We start from the raw sequence: 15,884 nt of genomic DNA, 5'->3' as shown, positions 1-15,884 counted from the left end.
ACACTTACGCTGTCCATAACCAATGAAGAACTAATTCCTAAACACGCTCGACCCACTCTTGAACCTCAATCAAAATCACATAAAAACACTCAGCTTCATCTTTTATTTTACTCAATACCATCTTTTTTTCTATCAAAAAACAGATACACGCACGACTTAGTAAAAAAAATAAACATTTATCAAAATCACAATAATTTAATAAAATCCTTATTTTCATATAAGCCTCGTGTTCATTTTCATTTACTTTGAATGCCGCAAGTAAGAAGCACAGCATTAGCACGAAAGAAGAGGAGCATGCTCCACCGCATTACCTGGCACCAGTACCACCATTTGAAAGCTAAGACAGATGGGAACAACGAACAATTAACACCCAACAATTTCTTGTACTTTAACATATTTAATTTGAAAAATGGAATTTTTCAATAGAATAAAAAAAGAAAAATGGAAATTCCTAAATTCAACAATATCACATGGTAAAGCGATAGGAATACCAACTTCCATTCTGAACATCAATAGTAGAAGGTTGATAATCTGTCAGAACATTTCAATTCCAGGTGCTTATCAGCACTCAGAATTACCAAATTCATTCAGCAATCCACCTAAACCCACCAGCATGGGATCTATGCAGAGGTCACAAGATAGAAGTACACAGCAGATATATCCTATGAATTTTAACTCATCACTGTTGCGGCTGTCCCTCACCCGATTCACGTTTTGATGCTTCTTTGATTTCATCCCCAGCTTCGTCCTTGAATCAAATCAATGAATAGTAAGCATAACTCGAGCTTAATGCAAACATAAATAAATAAACAAAAACCTTGAGAAAGTCATCCAGTTGCTCACACACAAGCAATTGACCAATTACACCACTTATAATGCCACTATCTCCAACATCAAATCTAATAAGATGCCAAAACTCAAAGCCAGGATGGGTTTTTATATAGAATTTTGGCTCTCTGACCTAAGTATGATGTACCAGTTTAGCACCGACTAGGCATAGCTCTAATGAGAACTTGGACAAAGTTATAGACATTGTCCAATCCCAACTTCAATAAATAGTACACACCTAATTTTCTACCGAAATATTTAATGTGCAAAAATGCATAACATCAATAAGTATGGCTCAATGGTAACATTTAATGATTTATACCTCACATAAAACAAGTGACCAAGTAAATCACACAATCAAACTAAATATGTAAATCTATTTATCTCACCATTATTACTTTACAAGACAATAAATAAGATCCATCTATTAGGCCAAATGTTCACATACTGTGATATCAGAAGTCCAGAGTGTCAGATTGTCTCGAAGCAGTTGCATGATCAATGTGCTGTCCTTGTACGATTCCTCACCCAACGTATCCAGCTCAGAAATAGCCTCATCAAAGGCCTGTGCAGGCAAAAATATTGCAGTGATTACAAAGAGAGAATCCTACTACATAGAATGATTGGCAAGAAATCCAAAATGTCAATCATGGAAAGATTTGATCACCCAATAGAAAGACAAGGCACCGAACATCTAGTTTGTAAACTGATACATGTTTAAATGTTTACGGGGAATATGGATACAAGTAAAATAAACTGAGATCAGGCAAGAAAAAGTTGTTCAGCCTATAATTTCTATAAGCTGTAAAGAGGTAGTCAATGAAATGTAAAGGATAACCAGCTCTAGATTACATACCAGCTTCAAAGCTATCAACTAATGTCAATGAAATGTAAAGGATAACCAGCAAAATAACTCCATAAGCACTATAGCTAACGTTAAGAATTGCAATTTATTCAAAATGATGAAAGCAGAATAGGAGTGTATACTTTTCATGATTATTCAAACAACAGCAGAAATACAGGTCAATTGATATAGCATGCAAAAAAGGATAAGCAATAATACCTGCTTTGCTAGATTGCAAGCACGGTCAGGTGAGTTCAGGATCTCATAGTAGAAAACAGAGAAGTTAAGAGCAAGTCCAAGCCTTATTGGGTGAGTAGGTGCAAGGTCAGCGAGAGCAATATCCTGTATTAAAAAATAAATAAATAACGTAACAAAACAAATTGCAATTGTATATAAAGCACAAAGGCCTACAGCACCAATAACAACATGAATTTTAATAGAGGCAAAGGAGAGGAACAAGTACAATGAGGCAAATGAAGAAGTGGCACAACATCACATTGGCTACCCACCTGAGCAGACTTGTACGCCAACAAAGTGCTCTCAGCAGCTTCCTTCCTCTCACCTGCGGTCTTAAACTCAGCAAGATACCGGTGATAATCACCCTTCATCTTGAGGTAGAATACCTTAGACTCAGCAGATGAGGCAGAGGGAATGAGATGTGACTCGAGGAGGCTCAATATCCCATCACAAATCTTGCTCAGCTCTGATTCAATTTTACCCCTGTACTCCTTGATGATTGTGACATGATCCTCATTTCCTCTGCTCTCTTCCTTCTGCTCAATGGAAGAGATTATCCTCCATGAAGCTCTCCTAGCCCCAATGACATTCTTATAAGCCACAGAGAGGAGATTCCTTTCCTCCACAGTTAGCTCCTCAACATCCACGGTCTTTGCAACCTTTTCCATAAATTCCACCATTTCCTCATAACGTTCAGCCTGTTCAGCCAACTTGGCCATGTAGACATTTTCCTCACGTGAAGATTCGGTAGGTGACATGCTTTCTATATCAAACTAAAAAGTAACTTCTGCATGATAATTCCCACAAGCATCATTAGCATGATCCAAACATTACTAGTTGCAACCACATTTCAACAGCTAATTCAAGACCAACAATAACAAACAAGCAAACATTCATTGATCAACTTCCCAACCAAAAATTGATCTGTTTCTCTTAAAATATTCATCCTGAAGTGAAAAAATTACCAACTGGTTGTATATATTTTTCAATCTTTAAAATCTATAGAAAACCAAAAGCTCCAATTACCAACTATGAGTAGCATCAAATAAACTATACAAGCAGAGATTCTGTAATCAGGCGAATCAGAATGGTTCTTTAGTTATCTGTAGCAAAGTAATCATTTTTTCCATTTTTTATTAATGACCACATTCTACATCAACCTTTCTGATTTGTGTTAACAACAATACGGATTCTACATCAAGAACATAATTGCCTCAACAACCAAACCAATTAGAACACCAATTCTTTTAGGAACTGAAGTAAAAGGAAAAAAAAAATCCATAAATAATATGAAAACCTAAGTCAACTATCAATCCCTTCACTTCCTCCAAAAATTTTCTCATCAACCTAACAAATCAAAGTCACATTTCTAGTACTGAAATAAAAAGCTGAAGTCAAACTATTGTTCCCTTTGACAACCCCATCCGCGGACTATATAGATCATATCATCAAACAAAGAAAGCTAAAAACTAACTCCTCTTCTTCGTTACCAACAAAATCTCCGCATGCTAGCAAAACACAAGACACAAACAGAGAGACACAATTCCTCCAGCCAAACAAAGAAGCAGAAACATCTCAGGTCACTAAAATCTCCATAGATCGAATAAAAAAACAAAATAGATCCATCGAATCAGGGAAAGCATAAATCCCAAAAGAAAAAAAAAATATAAGCACAAAAAGAAAGAAACAAAAACCAGAGATCTATAACGCTGAGTTCAACAAACAGAAAAGGAAATTGAATGAATAAAATTACCTTCCAAGATTTTAAGATATGGATCGACAGAAGAACAGAACAGGAAGCCTCCTCCGTCGAAGTGAAGGCGGAAATGACAAGCCAAAGGACAAAACGATGAAAGGAGAGGAGATTTAAAAAGGACAGGTCACGAGAGAGGAGGTCCAATAGGAACGCGACAAGTGGTGCGTGGCGGAGATTCCGTAGAGTTATAGAGATCACTTGGATGAGAGGAAAGGAAACACGCTGTGTTTGACCGTCAACGCACCCTAACCACACACACGCACACACTATGCGCGCACGTTACAAGGCCGTGAGCAGTGCTACATGAAATCCTATCATTGCTCGGTGGGCCGCACTTTGACGCTGGTGTTGTGAGGATATTTTCCCACTTTTGACTTGCAAATTAAGCAATGTATCATTTAAAAAAAAAATTGTTCTACCTTTTCTATATAATATTATTTTATGTTTAATTATTTATATAAATCTAAAATATTTTATTAATTATTTATTTTAATATTAAAAGAAAAGAAAACAGGGCTAGGCTTTGTACCTTCTCTTCCTCTCTGAGGTGGCCCTCAAGTGATGGGCCTGGGTTCAACTTGGATACTAATCCCGGATCCGAGTTTTACATGGATACTAACCGGGCTGATATCTGACTCGCCAGTACACACAGTGACTAAGTTGATCTCTCCCTCTCTCTGCAGCAAGACATCGAAAGTCCTAGGTCATCGAATTAGCCTCTAGAGGTTGTCGCTGAGAGACGGGAAGAGAAGGGCGTCGAAATGGGTTACATTCAGGAAGCACGTGAAAATCACGTGAAGAAGAAAGTCGAAGAAGGTACTACTAGCACCACTGTGTTGTCACCATTCCATTAAACCCTAGTAAAACCCGCTTAAAATCCTTGAGTTTTTTTTTTTTTTTTTAAATTGAAGTCAAATGTATTTTAAATGTCTGATTTTTATGGTATTATATGCCGGGAATTGTTAGCTTGAAATGAGATGAAAATGTATAGGATCTATGGCATTTTGCAGCTTTAAGAAGCAAAATGAAGCAGAAGGCACTTAAAGAATGTGACCAATTCACTTCTAAGTATGCGCAATGTGCCTCTGGAAGAACCCTTTCTGTTGTTTGGCAGTGTCGCAAACAGGCTAAAGAATTGAACCTTTGCCTACATCAGTAGTAAGTTGTGCTTTTTCTGTATTCGCATACATACTCATTTGGTCTCTTTTGTTTTTCTTTTTCTTTTTTTGGGTGCATGCTGTAGTTATAGGCTATGTTCTTATATTTCCTTTACTGTGCTGAGTGACTCTCTGGGTAATTTTTGCATGTCTTATTGACATATGTTTCGAATGTACAAAATTTAGTATTGTTTGCTCTTAGGAGCTCAACTAGCGCATGATGACAGAAAGTGATCATGAATTGGTGTTCTTAAGTACAGAAATTGATTCACATTTTGTTAGGTTCTTAGAATTATTATGCTGTCATTTTACAATTATTAGATTGGAGCAGTGAGTTTGAAGAGCTTAGTTATTGCTGCATAAAGCATTCTTGTTGTTCTTAATGTACCCATGAGATAATGTCCTTATTGTGGGAAGTTTCTTTTGATTGAGATGCTTGGACTCCAAGAACATCTCCAAATGACTGAATAGTATTTGCAGCTGATCTTTTATTGATTGAAGAACGTATATGCAAATATAATTTTTCTTTTTCAGTTTGTGATTACTGTTCTCTTATTGCATCACGACTATTGGGGTTCTTAATTGCTGGATATTCATAGAAGGTGTCTCAACTCACAGTAACTGACCATTTACTCAAGTATTTTATATCTAGAAATTTGTGGCCTACTTATGTACTTGGTCCCAGTTTCAGTGTCATCAGCTTCTTAAAATTATCATATAGTACTGGTTAATTTTAGTAGAGATGCCTGGAGATTATTAATGAGTCATGTTCCAGAAGTGTGAGTTTGCCTGAACGGACTGGAAAGGTGACAGGTGACTGCCCAGAGGTCTTTTTTCTTCGTTGTGTTATATGATAATGTTAGCTGAATTGGGGTCCCTTGGCTGGTTTAGCATGTACAAGCTTTGCTGGGAAATTGTTAGCCAAGTCCCTATCATTTTCACTCATTTCACTTCAACCTTCTCCCCTGCCAAATGATAGAGATAGTTCCCATGTTCAGTTTAGATTTAAAAAAAAAAAAAAAAGGGTTGCAAACATGACTCTTCATTTTTCTCCAATTTAGCTCTTTTCCCTTTCAGGTAAGTCCAAGGACATAAATGTGTTGCTGACTTGCCAATATAAAATTGTTGCCTTTTCTTTTATGAGCATAGAAAATTTCTTAACCCCAGGAAAACCTGGAAGGGAATTATAAGAGTACAAAGAGCAGCTGATGTGTTTTAGTCTTGTTAATGTATGTCAACTACCTAAATTTTGATTAAAAAAAAACTGGTATGGCACCCTTTTTCTATATATATCCTTGTAAATGATAAAGGCCTGAAAAGAAGTGAATGCCCTTTCACATAAATCTGGAAAGAGATGCATTCATGTGTCTATCATGAACAATAGGATAGATGGTTGTATTGCATCGGATATCTGTATGTTTTCATTAGCATTCTGAAGTGACCTACTTTTTGGGTTCCTACTTTATAACTTAGTCCAATTTGTTAAAGTTTCATTAAAGTACCATCAAAGCCAAAATATGTTACCATAGGGAACACAATGGTCCATCACATAGTTGTGAACTATTTGAACTTCGTGTATCTAAATTACTAGTGTTTTTTTTATTATTTATTTATTGTAGCACAAATGATGCTGTCTTGGAAGAGATGAAGAAAGAATACATGCTTCAACAAAATGGCAAGGGGTCTGCGAGAATCTAATCTTCTTTCTGTTGTTGATGATATGATTACCAACAGAGCATTTGAAGGACAATTTTTCTGCCAGTTAAATTTTTTGGATGATGCATTTGCATTGCATTTGGGCTTGAACCCTGTTTTTTCTTTTGACCATTACAGGGAACAGTATCATTTTAGGGGTTACAGATATTAAACTTAGAAGTACCTTATAATGGCAATCCTAAATTTAATATGGAGCAATTGGAAGATTGTTGTTTGGAATGTCTGCCTTACCTGTAAAAGATCTTGGTAGTTCAGAATTTTACGATACCTAAAATTTCGAGCCAGGAAGTGTTACTTGAAGTAGTTGGATAAAATGGACTTCTGCTGACGATAATGGATGTATCCAATGGTGCCATGTTTGAATCTCTACGCATGGTAGCGTTTGCAACTACCATGCATAAAGTATTAAAATGAACAAAATAATGTTTTTTTTTTTTTTTTTGAAAACAGAAAAGTTTATTGGGAATGAACAGACTTTGCGCGAATTTGGTTTTTCTTTCCCCGTTGTAGATAGTATATTGAACATTAATTAAAAAAAAAATAGGATTAAGTTCATTTGAACAAATAAGGATTTGAAATAAAGACATTTTAAATTTGACGCTATATTCATATTTTCTTGATTTTGTACTTGAAACACATCAAAATCCATCTTTACTTCAAATCTGCAGCCATCCAAACAGACCCTATAATCACTCCCTTGCAATAGTTCCAACCAAACATCGTAAAATTTTAGTTCAGGGGCTATCGGCCAGCCAATGTGCGACTTCAAAAGAATGGTTGTTAATATGGAAAGACAATCGGATAAGCACATAACATGGTGAGTGTTCGTTCCTAAACAAAACTCCACAAGATCATTCTCCCTAGCACAATCTCCAAAACACAACCATCCTCCGTTACATCACTTGACTTCGTTACACATCGAGAAAGCAGAGGCAAAAAGTACATGCCGGAGAATTCTCAAGTTTTAATTTGGTTTCCTCATATTCCGCCCAGCCCGAATCACTTCATCCACCAATAATAACTGGGATGCAATAACAGGCCTGCAAGATACAACACCATGATTGTCACTAAATTACATAAAATTAAGAGCTTAAAAATGGAGAACTTTAGGACTTGGGAAAGGACACTTCATTTGTAATTCGTTAGCATATTTAATAAAGTTGCATAAAATGAAGGTACGCAGGCAGCAATAATAAGGCAACAGAATCTGGACCATTGAGGAGGAGAGAGAAAGGGGGGAGAGAAGGGAGGGGGGTTGTGGGTGTAATACTAGTGAGTCTCTCATACCCAGAGTTTATGATTTGGCGTTTAACAGAGTAGTTGTCAAAGATGCCCTCCATTTGGGGGTCAAGAGGGCCCCCTGTTTGCAGGTTTATTCCCACAATATTATCCCTGTCATGCTCTCCCTGAATGAACATGCAAACAAACTCGAATTAGTTTTATTTCCTTTTGTATGTTAAAAAACAAAGTGGATGGTGGGTTCCATGCATAAATACCGTAAGGGAAACAATCTCATCTTGAGTGTCAAGACCAGAGTTCTCAGCAAGTGTTTTGGGCACCACGAGAAGGGCATCAGCGAAAGCTTCAACACCAAGCTGAGCACGCTGCTCCAAGTTTAACAAACACCAAAAATGCATAAAGCAAGCACAAGAATAATAATCCAAATTATGGAAAAATGAAGAGATTTTATACCCCTTTAACTGTTTTCTTTACTTCATTTGTTAGGTATTTCCTGGCTGCAAGTTCAAAAGCTCCTGCTCCCTGGACCACAGACAACATATCAAATCTAGAGCAAGAAAAATTTTTAGCAAGATTTTGTAACAAAACAGTGAAAAGACAAGAATTAATTCTCAATCCCTTACTGACAGCAAAAGAAAATTACAAATTCAAAAAACACATAACTTGCTGTAAATACTTTTAGAGCATGTTTAGTAGTTGTTGCAGATATTTCATTGAAGAATGAGGATCACATCTCAATTTCAAAGTCATCAATGTATTTCCTTACAAAAGTACAATAAGTATGTATACCAAAATTGAAAGCTCAGTCATCATACACATAAATTTTATTTATTAAATTCATCCAACATACATCAATGTTAAATTTTTAAATTATGGGACTCAAAATATTCATTAAGACAATTTATAAATCCATGATTATAAAACCAAAAGTACATGCTGTATAGAATACCACAAAATCATTTTATTCTAGCATGGATGCAAACACATGCATCATAGATTTCTATGAGAAGAACTTACAAGCACAACAGCTTCATCTTCAATGGTATTTTTGACAGCTCTTAGGCCATCACGTACAGCATCCTTTATTTGGGCAATTGTGTGGTCATTAGGTCCTGCAACATTTAAGAACTAAATGAGTAACCCCCTTGAATTAGAAGATAGCACATGCTAAGAATATATGTCCTGCGGCACAAGTGACCAAAACAAAAAAAAAGTCCAAGAACAGCATTTTAGATATACAAATTTAAACAAGTTTGGCAAAGTTATGTACACATTTCAATACCTTTTATCAAGATTGTACACGAATAAGGATTTTTCACATTTTCCACAAATGTATATTTCTCTTCACCAAGGATGTGCTCGTAAACCAATCCAGCCCAACCGAGGCAATCAGGGGTTAAATCATCAACAGAATTCACAGCTTCACCACCACAAGCCAAAACCAGGCGTTCCATATTTCTTCGCTTGGCTCTTCGAAGGGCAATTATCTATAAATGCCAAAGTTAGCACACCACAAGTGCAAGCAAGGCAAAGAAAAAGCAGCAACAAGCCAATAACAATAATGATAGTAATAAAATAAACTCTAGCCACCGAAAATGTAGCAACAATAGTTCAATACCAATCACCAAGACATTAAACTATGTTACAGCTTACAGATACCACAAATTAGTATGCATTAACTATTCATATGCACTAGCACAATAAAGGTATAGATGTTCCATGACTTACCCCTGCACGAGCAAGTAGGTCCAGTGATGGGGGATCAATACCCTTTTGATTAATAACAACAAAATTGTTGTCATTACCAGAACAAACCTGCATGAGTAAAATAATTAGCAATATTTCCAAAAACAACTATATATTGGATACACTAATGTCACATATGCCATGTCATAAATTAAAACACTGTTTAAGTTGCTCGACCTTGTTTTTAAGTTCAATGATTTTTTTCACTCTTTCATCAACCTGACGCCTTTCAGCTGCAACCATTGCCTCCCTTTGCTCTGCATTTGAGTAGAAAAATCCTGCATTTATTTCACTAGGGGAAAAAGGAGAAACAAAGTGTAAAAATTAGTTTCAAAATGTCAAGGAACTATATCCAATTAACTGAAGATGAGGCACTGCTGAATATAAGTCACTTTTTAATTTTTACCTTTTCTCATATTCTAAAGACACATTGCAAGTCAAGATGAAACAGTTCTCAGCTCGCCGCTTCATGTCAGGATGCCTAGAACCATGATCAAGGACAAGACCTTCAACCTGGAAAAGATCCAAGGACGCAAAAAAATTAAAGGTCACCCACAGTATTGACAATGAGAATTACCATTTTAACAAGTAGCAAGGTAGAAAGAATTGCATCCTCAATGAATCATGAAAACATACTGGATATACATTTATCAGCAAATTATTTAATTTCAAAGAAAACAATTCTAGTTCAGACAGTCATCATGGAAGGCCACAAACCATCTAGGATGGTCTGTGCATTGCCAAGTAACCAACTCAAATAGGACTTTGTGAAAGAGTGCTAAAACAGTGAACATCTTTCATTGCTTTGTTTTTACACCTAAGCAATTGTGGGACTAGGTTAACTCTCGTATAGGTATTGCCTAAAAATTGGAATATGATAAACAACAAGCAAACAATGATCTAACAATTCCTGACTTAAAACACCAATTTTGTTACAGACTTATACTTCATATGGCACAAATTCTAAGCAGCCAAATCCTGCTTCAACTCAAAGCATGATGTTTATCATCAAACAAGGCAATGGCCCTTCCATATCTTTTTGAGCTGAATAAACTTAAAACAATTCATAAAAATTGTAATATCAAGAAAGCATCTTGTGTAAAAGAGAGAATCATACATGAAAGATAAACTTACCAGCCTTGTGTCAACATCAAATTTATGACGCATGTGCATGATCTCCACCATGAATAAATCTATAGCTTCCTCAGGCTTACTAATACAAAGCACCTGTCATAGGTTCAAAACAAATTAAAATAAGATAAAGTTAACCAGAGAATAAAATTTTCAAACCTGATTTTGCAGCCTTTAAATGATCAATACTGGAAGGCAACTCACCGCATTAACAACTATGTCAGTTAATTGATCTGCCAAAGCTTCATACAACTGTTTGAGGAAACAAGATGTCAACTTCAGATAAAAAATAAATTGCAAGTTTAATATGCAAGATGAGTAGTAAAAACAAACCACGAACTTACCTTGGTTCTTAGTGTTGTTCTTGCTACCATCTTTAGAATCTCTTTGTCAGGTTCATCACCAATAACCACAGGAGTCTTAAATTTTTCAAGAAACTGGAGTGTAGCTTTTTTGGCAACCTCAAAACCATCAACCAAAACACGTGGATGCATACCTAAAATAAGAAAAAAAAATTTCAAGCATAACTTCAGTTTTTTATAAGGGAACAAAACAAAAGGAGCAATGGAATGAAAAGATACCTTGTCAATAAATTCTAATAGGATTAATTAAATATACTGTAAAGTATATATGAGGTCAAACAGACAAGATGAAAGTCAAAATCATTACTTCATTTACTGACAAAGAGCACATTGTAAGTTCATACTAGCATGCACACACAAATTCTTGGAAGACACCAACTTAACTTTTACTTTATTCAACATTTTTCAGACAATTATTTCTTCATTTATAGTTCACAATATTTTCAATAATGAAGTGAATGAGTGGAAAAGATAAAAGTTAGTGGAAAATGACAAATAATTGAAAAAAAAAAGGAAAATGAACGAATGATGAAATGAGCTTAAGGGAGAGAAAGCAAGAACAAATGAAGTGACCAATGACATGGCTGAAAGCAGCTAAGAATTTAAGGCCCTGTTTGACATTGAGTTTCAGGCTCTGAAACTGCTTTTCTGAATAAAAAAAAACTATTTTAGATACTGTTGAGACAAGCAATTTGAAAAAAACTGTTTTGTTATTTTAATATTCTCATTACTACAACTAATCAAATTTAATTTTTAATTATTTTTTAACTCTCTCTAACTAGTATATTTAAAAAAGTGATTTTCTTAACAGCAATTTCAACAGTAATGCCAAACAGGCCCTTAAACTAACCTTCATCAATGTAACGTTCAGACTGTTTCAGAAGCTCTCCAATAAAGATCACAGTAGAAGTAGTACCATCTCCACTTATGTCATCTTGGGCAACAGCTGTCCTTGCAATCATAATTGCAGTTGGGTTTTGAATTTGCTACAACAGTTAAGAAAATATAAACAACGATATTCAGTAGGCAATATCTGGATGAACATGAGAGAGAAACAGGCTGCAACAAAATATTATATTCATCAATTTCCTTAGCATGTCTTTGGTGTTCTTAAACAAAAGCATTTCCAATACTAACATCCTTCTCTTTTTGACATATTCATTTTAAATCTCATCCAGCAACAATAATGCGAGCTGCTTTCAATTGGCACATAAAACCAACACGCCACATTATGTTTCATTCCTGCCAGCAATCGTAAATCCTTACATTAAAAAAAAAATTAAAAAAAAAAAACACTATATTTTCAATTTTCTCCACTGAAATTTGACGGGAGCACAAAAGCATACTACAAATTGTAAAAGTAACATTGAATCGAAAGTCAAATGAGTAAATCTAAAAACAGATAAGTGAGAGAATAAAGCCCTAGCCCTGCTTGTAATTCTGAAGGCCAATACACTTAATTTTTCTACAGAAAATCCAATGCAGATCGAAATATCAAGAGAATAAAAACTAACCATTTCTTTCAAGAGAGTGTTACCGTCCTTAGTGAGCTTGATATCTCCAGCTCCACCAACAAGCCTAATAAAAATGCATAAAGAGTAAACAAATCAAAAACAGAGAAAGAGAAAACAAAAGAGAAAGAGAGGGATTACATCTTGATGGTGCCTTTGGGGCCAAGGTTGGTCTTGAGGACGTCCTGCAAGCCCTTGGCGGCATTGATGTTCATATGAAGCGCCGCCGATTTGTTCAGAACCTCCGCATTAGGGTTCAACACTCGCAGAGACATCTTCTTCTGCTCCTCCTCTTGGCCTTAGGGTTTGTGGAGAGAGAATATATTATTTGTAATTTAGGTATGTGAAGAATGGAATGTTGCCCAAGGTTTGAACAAAGCACTGGAAGTAGGAAGAAGAAAGTGTGGGTTTTAGGGCTTTCCGGAACTTCTTTGTTTGATTGTTACTATTTGAGTAAAATTCCTCCGCGCTCCGACATAAACGCATCGTTTTAATTTTCCACCGCTCCGCTCTTCGTTTTCGATACGATGCGTTCTGTGATTTTTTTTTTTTCTAGTACCGATCAATTATTTTCCTAGCCGATATAGCAACTTTGGATGAGAGGAATTTAAATAGCATATAGTCGGGAATTTGGTTTAAAAATAATATTCAAATTAAATTTTAATTTTATATATTAAATATTTATTATTTAAATTCATTTATATAAATATTTAATTAAATATATATTTTTTATAATAATATTTATAATTTTTTATATATTTTATTTTATATAAAATAAAATTTAAATATTTTATATAACTTTTAAAATATAAATTATTAATAAAAATATTTTTTTATATAGATTATTAATTAAAATATATAAAATTAAATGGGTTTAGGTATTTTATGAATAATAATAATTAAATTTGAAATGAATTTAAAGAATTAAAAATAAAATTTAATCGGATTTATGATAAGTTCAGATTATGTAAATACTAATTAAGTTTGAGTTTGGAGAAAGAATCCTACTATCTCGTCTCACCTCTTGGGGGTTGTGAGATGTTTATTATTAATAGTTAGTTATTTATATAATAATTTTAGTAATTTATTTAATAAAAATAATTATTAAAAGTAAAATAATAAAAAAATAATAAGTAATATTTCATAATTTACTCTTGACCTTTAAATATTAATATAAATACTTATATTATTATACAATATAAATAAAATAGATAATCAAAATATTAAATACTACTTTAAAAGTTATTATCAAATATAATCTTTATTTTTTTTATCACTAAATTACACCTTATTAATTTATCTAATGATTTTCATTTACATTGTAAGTTTTACTTTATTAAAAACAAAATAATTATAGAATCTGTCTTTTGATTCTTCAAAGGAAAAAGAGATGAAATTAAATCTCATTTTATTATGAAGTGTGCACCAACAAGTGAAATTTGTATTTAACTTATTTTTATTATTTTAAATTTTTTTAAAAATAAAATAAATAAAATGTGATAAGTATAAGTTGATTTAATAGCTAAAGATATATCAATTATTTGTCAAAGTAAAGTAAGATTCAAGTTCTTACTTCTTTATTTTTCCTACCAAGAAAATGACTCAGAAGAAATTGAAAAGTTGTAATTTTCTTTAAGGCTTTAACTCTTTTGATTTTAAAGCTCCAACCGCTGTAGTTTTTCCTCATATTTAGGATGTGGGATTGCGAAAATATGATTAGATTAATTTTAAATTTGACTTAAGTTAAAATATATTTATAAATATAAAGTAAATGATTAAACGAACAATTAATGAATATTATTACTATATAACTTAAGAATTTTAAAATTTTTAAAAGATGTTGTACTAAAAAAAATTTATATGTTTTTTATATGAGATAAGATTTTGGTAGTTGAAATTTAGGGAAAAAATTATGTTTAATACAAAAAATTATTTTTTTATATAAAATATAAAAATGAAAATAATAAAGAGATTGTGTCGCATTGTGATTTTTTAAATAGCTTTAATAGTTTAAGTGGCAAACTCTTATTAATAAACTATGCACAGTAATATATATATAGAGAGAGAATTTATATTATATTTAATTAGATGATTAAAGCTTATTAAAAAATTATTATTTAAAATATTAAAATTATAAAATATTAATAATAAATTTTAAGTGAATATATTGATAATTGCTCTCAAATCAATGACCTCAATAGTGACGGCCATACGTTATTCTTTGTATACAATAATAATAATTATAATAATAATAATTATTATTAAATTATTTTAAAATAATAAAATAAAATAATATTTTATAAATTAAAATTTATTAAGTCTATAAAAGGAATAGAGAAAACTTTTAAATATTAATTTTTTTTAAAGTAAATATTAGTTTTAATTTTATTATGATTGAAAATTTTAAATTAAAAATCAGGAAACATGATAAGGTGTGATGATCATATTTAATAATTATATATTATAGCTGTTGAGAAAATATAAAAAAAAAACTTAAAGTTGACTTTTTCTATAAAAAAAAATAAAAAATTAATAGATGATGCATTGCCTTTAATAATTAGACATATTTAGAAGAAAATTCATCATTAATTTCTCATAAAATTTTAAATATATTTAATTCTAATTTGAAACAGATATTTTAAAGAAAATTAAACTTTCAGTTATAATAATAATTGGATAGTCATGATAATATTTATTGAATTTTAAAATTAAAATGTCTTAAGTTAGCAAATAATCAACAATTAAATAATAAATTTAATTATGATAAATGTGTTTAAAAATATTTTATTCCCATTTAAAGTAATTATCATTGATATTTTTAAATTAAAAATTAAGAAACCTCATAATAAGTAACAATTATATTTAATATACAATACTTTTTCATTATTTAAATATGAAAAATCAAAATAATTAATAATTATATTAAGAAAATTAAATTATATAATAATTATATATTACAATTATTTAAGAAATATAAAAAAAATTGTCATCCATAAATTCAATTAAAAATTGTCACTTGGCATAAATATGATAGATTTAAAATTCGATCAAATTTTGAAATTGTTTTACAAAAACCTAAACCACGTTTTCATTAGAAAGCAAAAATGAAACATATATAAAATTAATATATATATTTATTAGGTATAATAAATAAATTAATTTAATTAACTTTTAGTTTTTTATCTCCAATTAAATTGATCTTTCTAAACACTTATAATAATAATAATAATAATAATAATAATAAAAGTGTAATAATTAAATAATTATGTAACTTATATAGAAATTAATAACTTAATCATAACTTTTAAAAATTGTATAATTAATTAATAAAAATTAGAGAAATTTTAATAAAATTAT

The 15,884-nt window shown here is 32.1% G+C and overlaps 3 protein-coding genes across 4 annotated transcripts; 1 reads left to right on the top strand and 2 right to left on the bottom strand.

Annotated features, from left to right (window-relative positions):
- Positions 1–363: 363 nt before the first annotated feature.
- Positions 364–3,906, bottom strand: LOC110637840 (14-3-3-like protein A). 2 transcript variants are annotated; one of them, XM_021788186.2, is made up of 5 exons: positions 3,663–3,906; positions 2,182–2,696; positions 1,892–2,014; positions 1,277–1,393; positions 364–748 (listed from the first exon to the last, which is right to left on the bottom strand). In XM_021788186.2, the coding sequence occupies exons 2-5, from the start codon at positions 2,665–2,667 to the stop codon at positions 680–682; spliced, it is 795 nt and encodes a 264-aa protein (XP_021643878.1). In that variant the 5' UTR covers positions 2,668–2,696; positions 3,663–3,906; the 3' UTR covers positions 364–679. The 2 variants fall into 2 exon arrangements, with proteins under 2 accessions (XP_021643878.1, XP_021643879.1); XM_021788187.2 differs by lacking the exon at positions 1,892–2,014 and having other exon boundaries at positions 3,663–3,829.
- A 300-nt stretch (positions 3,907–4,206) lies between these two features.
- Positions 4,207–6,757, top strand: LOC110637855 (uncharacterized). Its single transcript, XM_021788215.2, has 3 exons — positions 4,207–4,481; positions 4,676–4,823; positions 6,442–6,757. Exons 1-3 carry the CDS (start codon positions 4,427–4,429, stop codon positions 6,518–6,520), a joined length of 282 nt encoding a protein of 93 aa, XP_021643907.1. The 5' UTR covers positions 4,207–4,426; the 3' UTR covers positions 6,521–6,757.
- Positions 6,758–7,201: 444 nt separating this feature from the next.
- LOC110637854 (T-complex protein 1 subunit zeta 1) lies at positions 7,202–12,970 on the bottom strand. The gene is made up of 15 exons (XM_021788214.2): positions 12,669–12,970; positions 12,531–12,594; positions 11,867–12,002; positions 10,999–11,150; positions 10,859–10,906; positions 10,658–10,750; positions 9,930–10,036; positions 9,701–9,815; positions 9,506–9,592; positions 9,060–9,264; positions 8,795–8,889; positions 8,231–8,299; positions 8,035–8,142; positions 7,826–7,944; positions 7,202–7,578 (listed from the first exon to the last, which is right to left on the bottom strand). The coding sequence occupies exons 1-15, from the start codon at positions 12,800–12,802 to the stop codon at positions 7,503–7,505; spliced, it is 1,608 nt and encodes a 535-aa protein (XP_021643906.1). The 5' UTR covers positions 12,803–12,970; the 3' UTR covers positions 7,202–7,502.
- Between the last annotated feature and the right edge of the window lie 2,914 nt (positions 12,971–15,884).

Source organism: Hevea brasiliensis, chromosome 16, assembly GCF_030052815.1.
Source record: "Hevea brasiliensis isolate MT/VB/25A 57/8 chromosome 16, ASM3005281v1, whole genome shotgun sequence".
NCBI lineage: Eukaryota > Viridiplantae > Streptophyta > Magnoliopsida > Malpighiales > Euphorbiaceae > Hevea > Hevea brasiliensis.
Note: the sequence above shows the minus strand (reverse complement) of the source record. Positions and strands in the feature narration are given on the sequence as shown.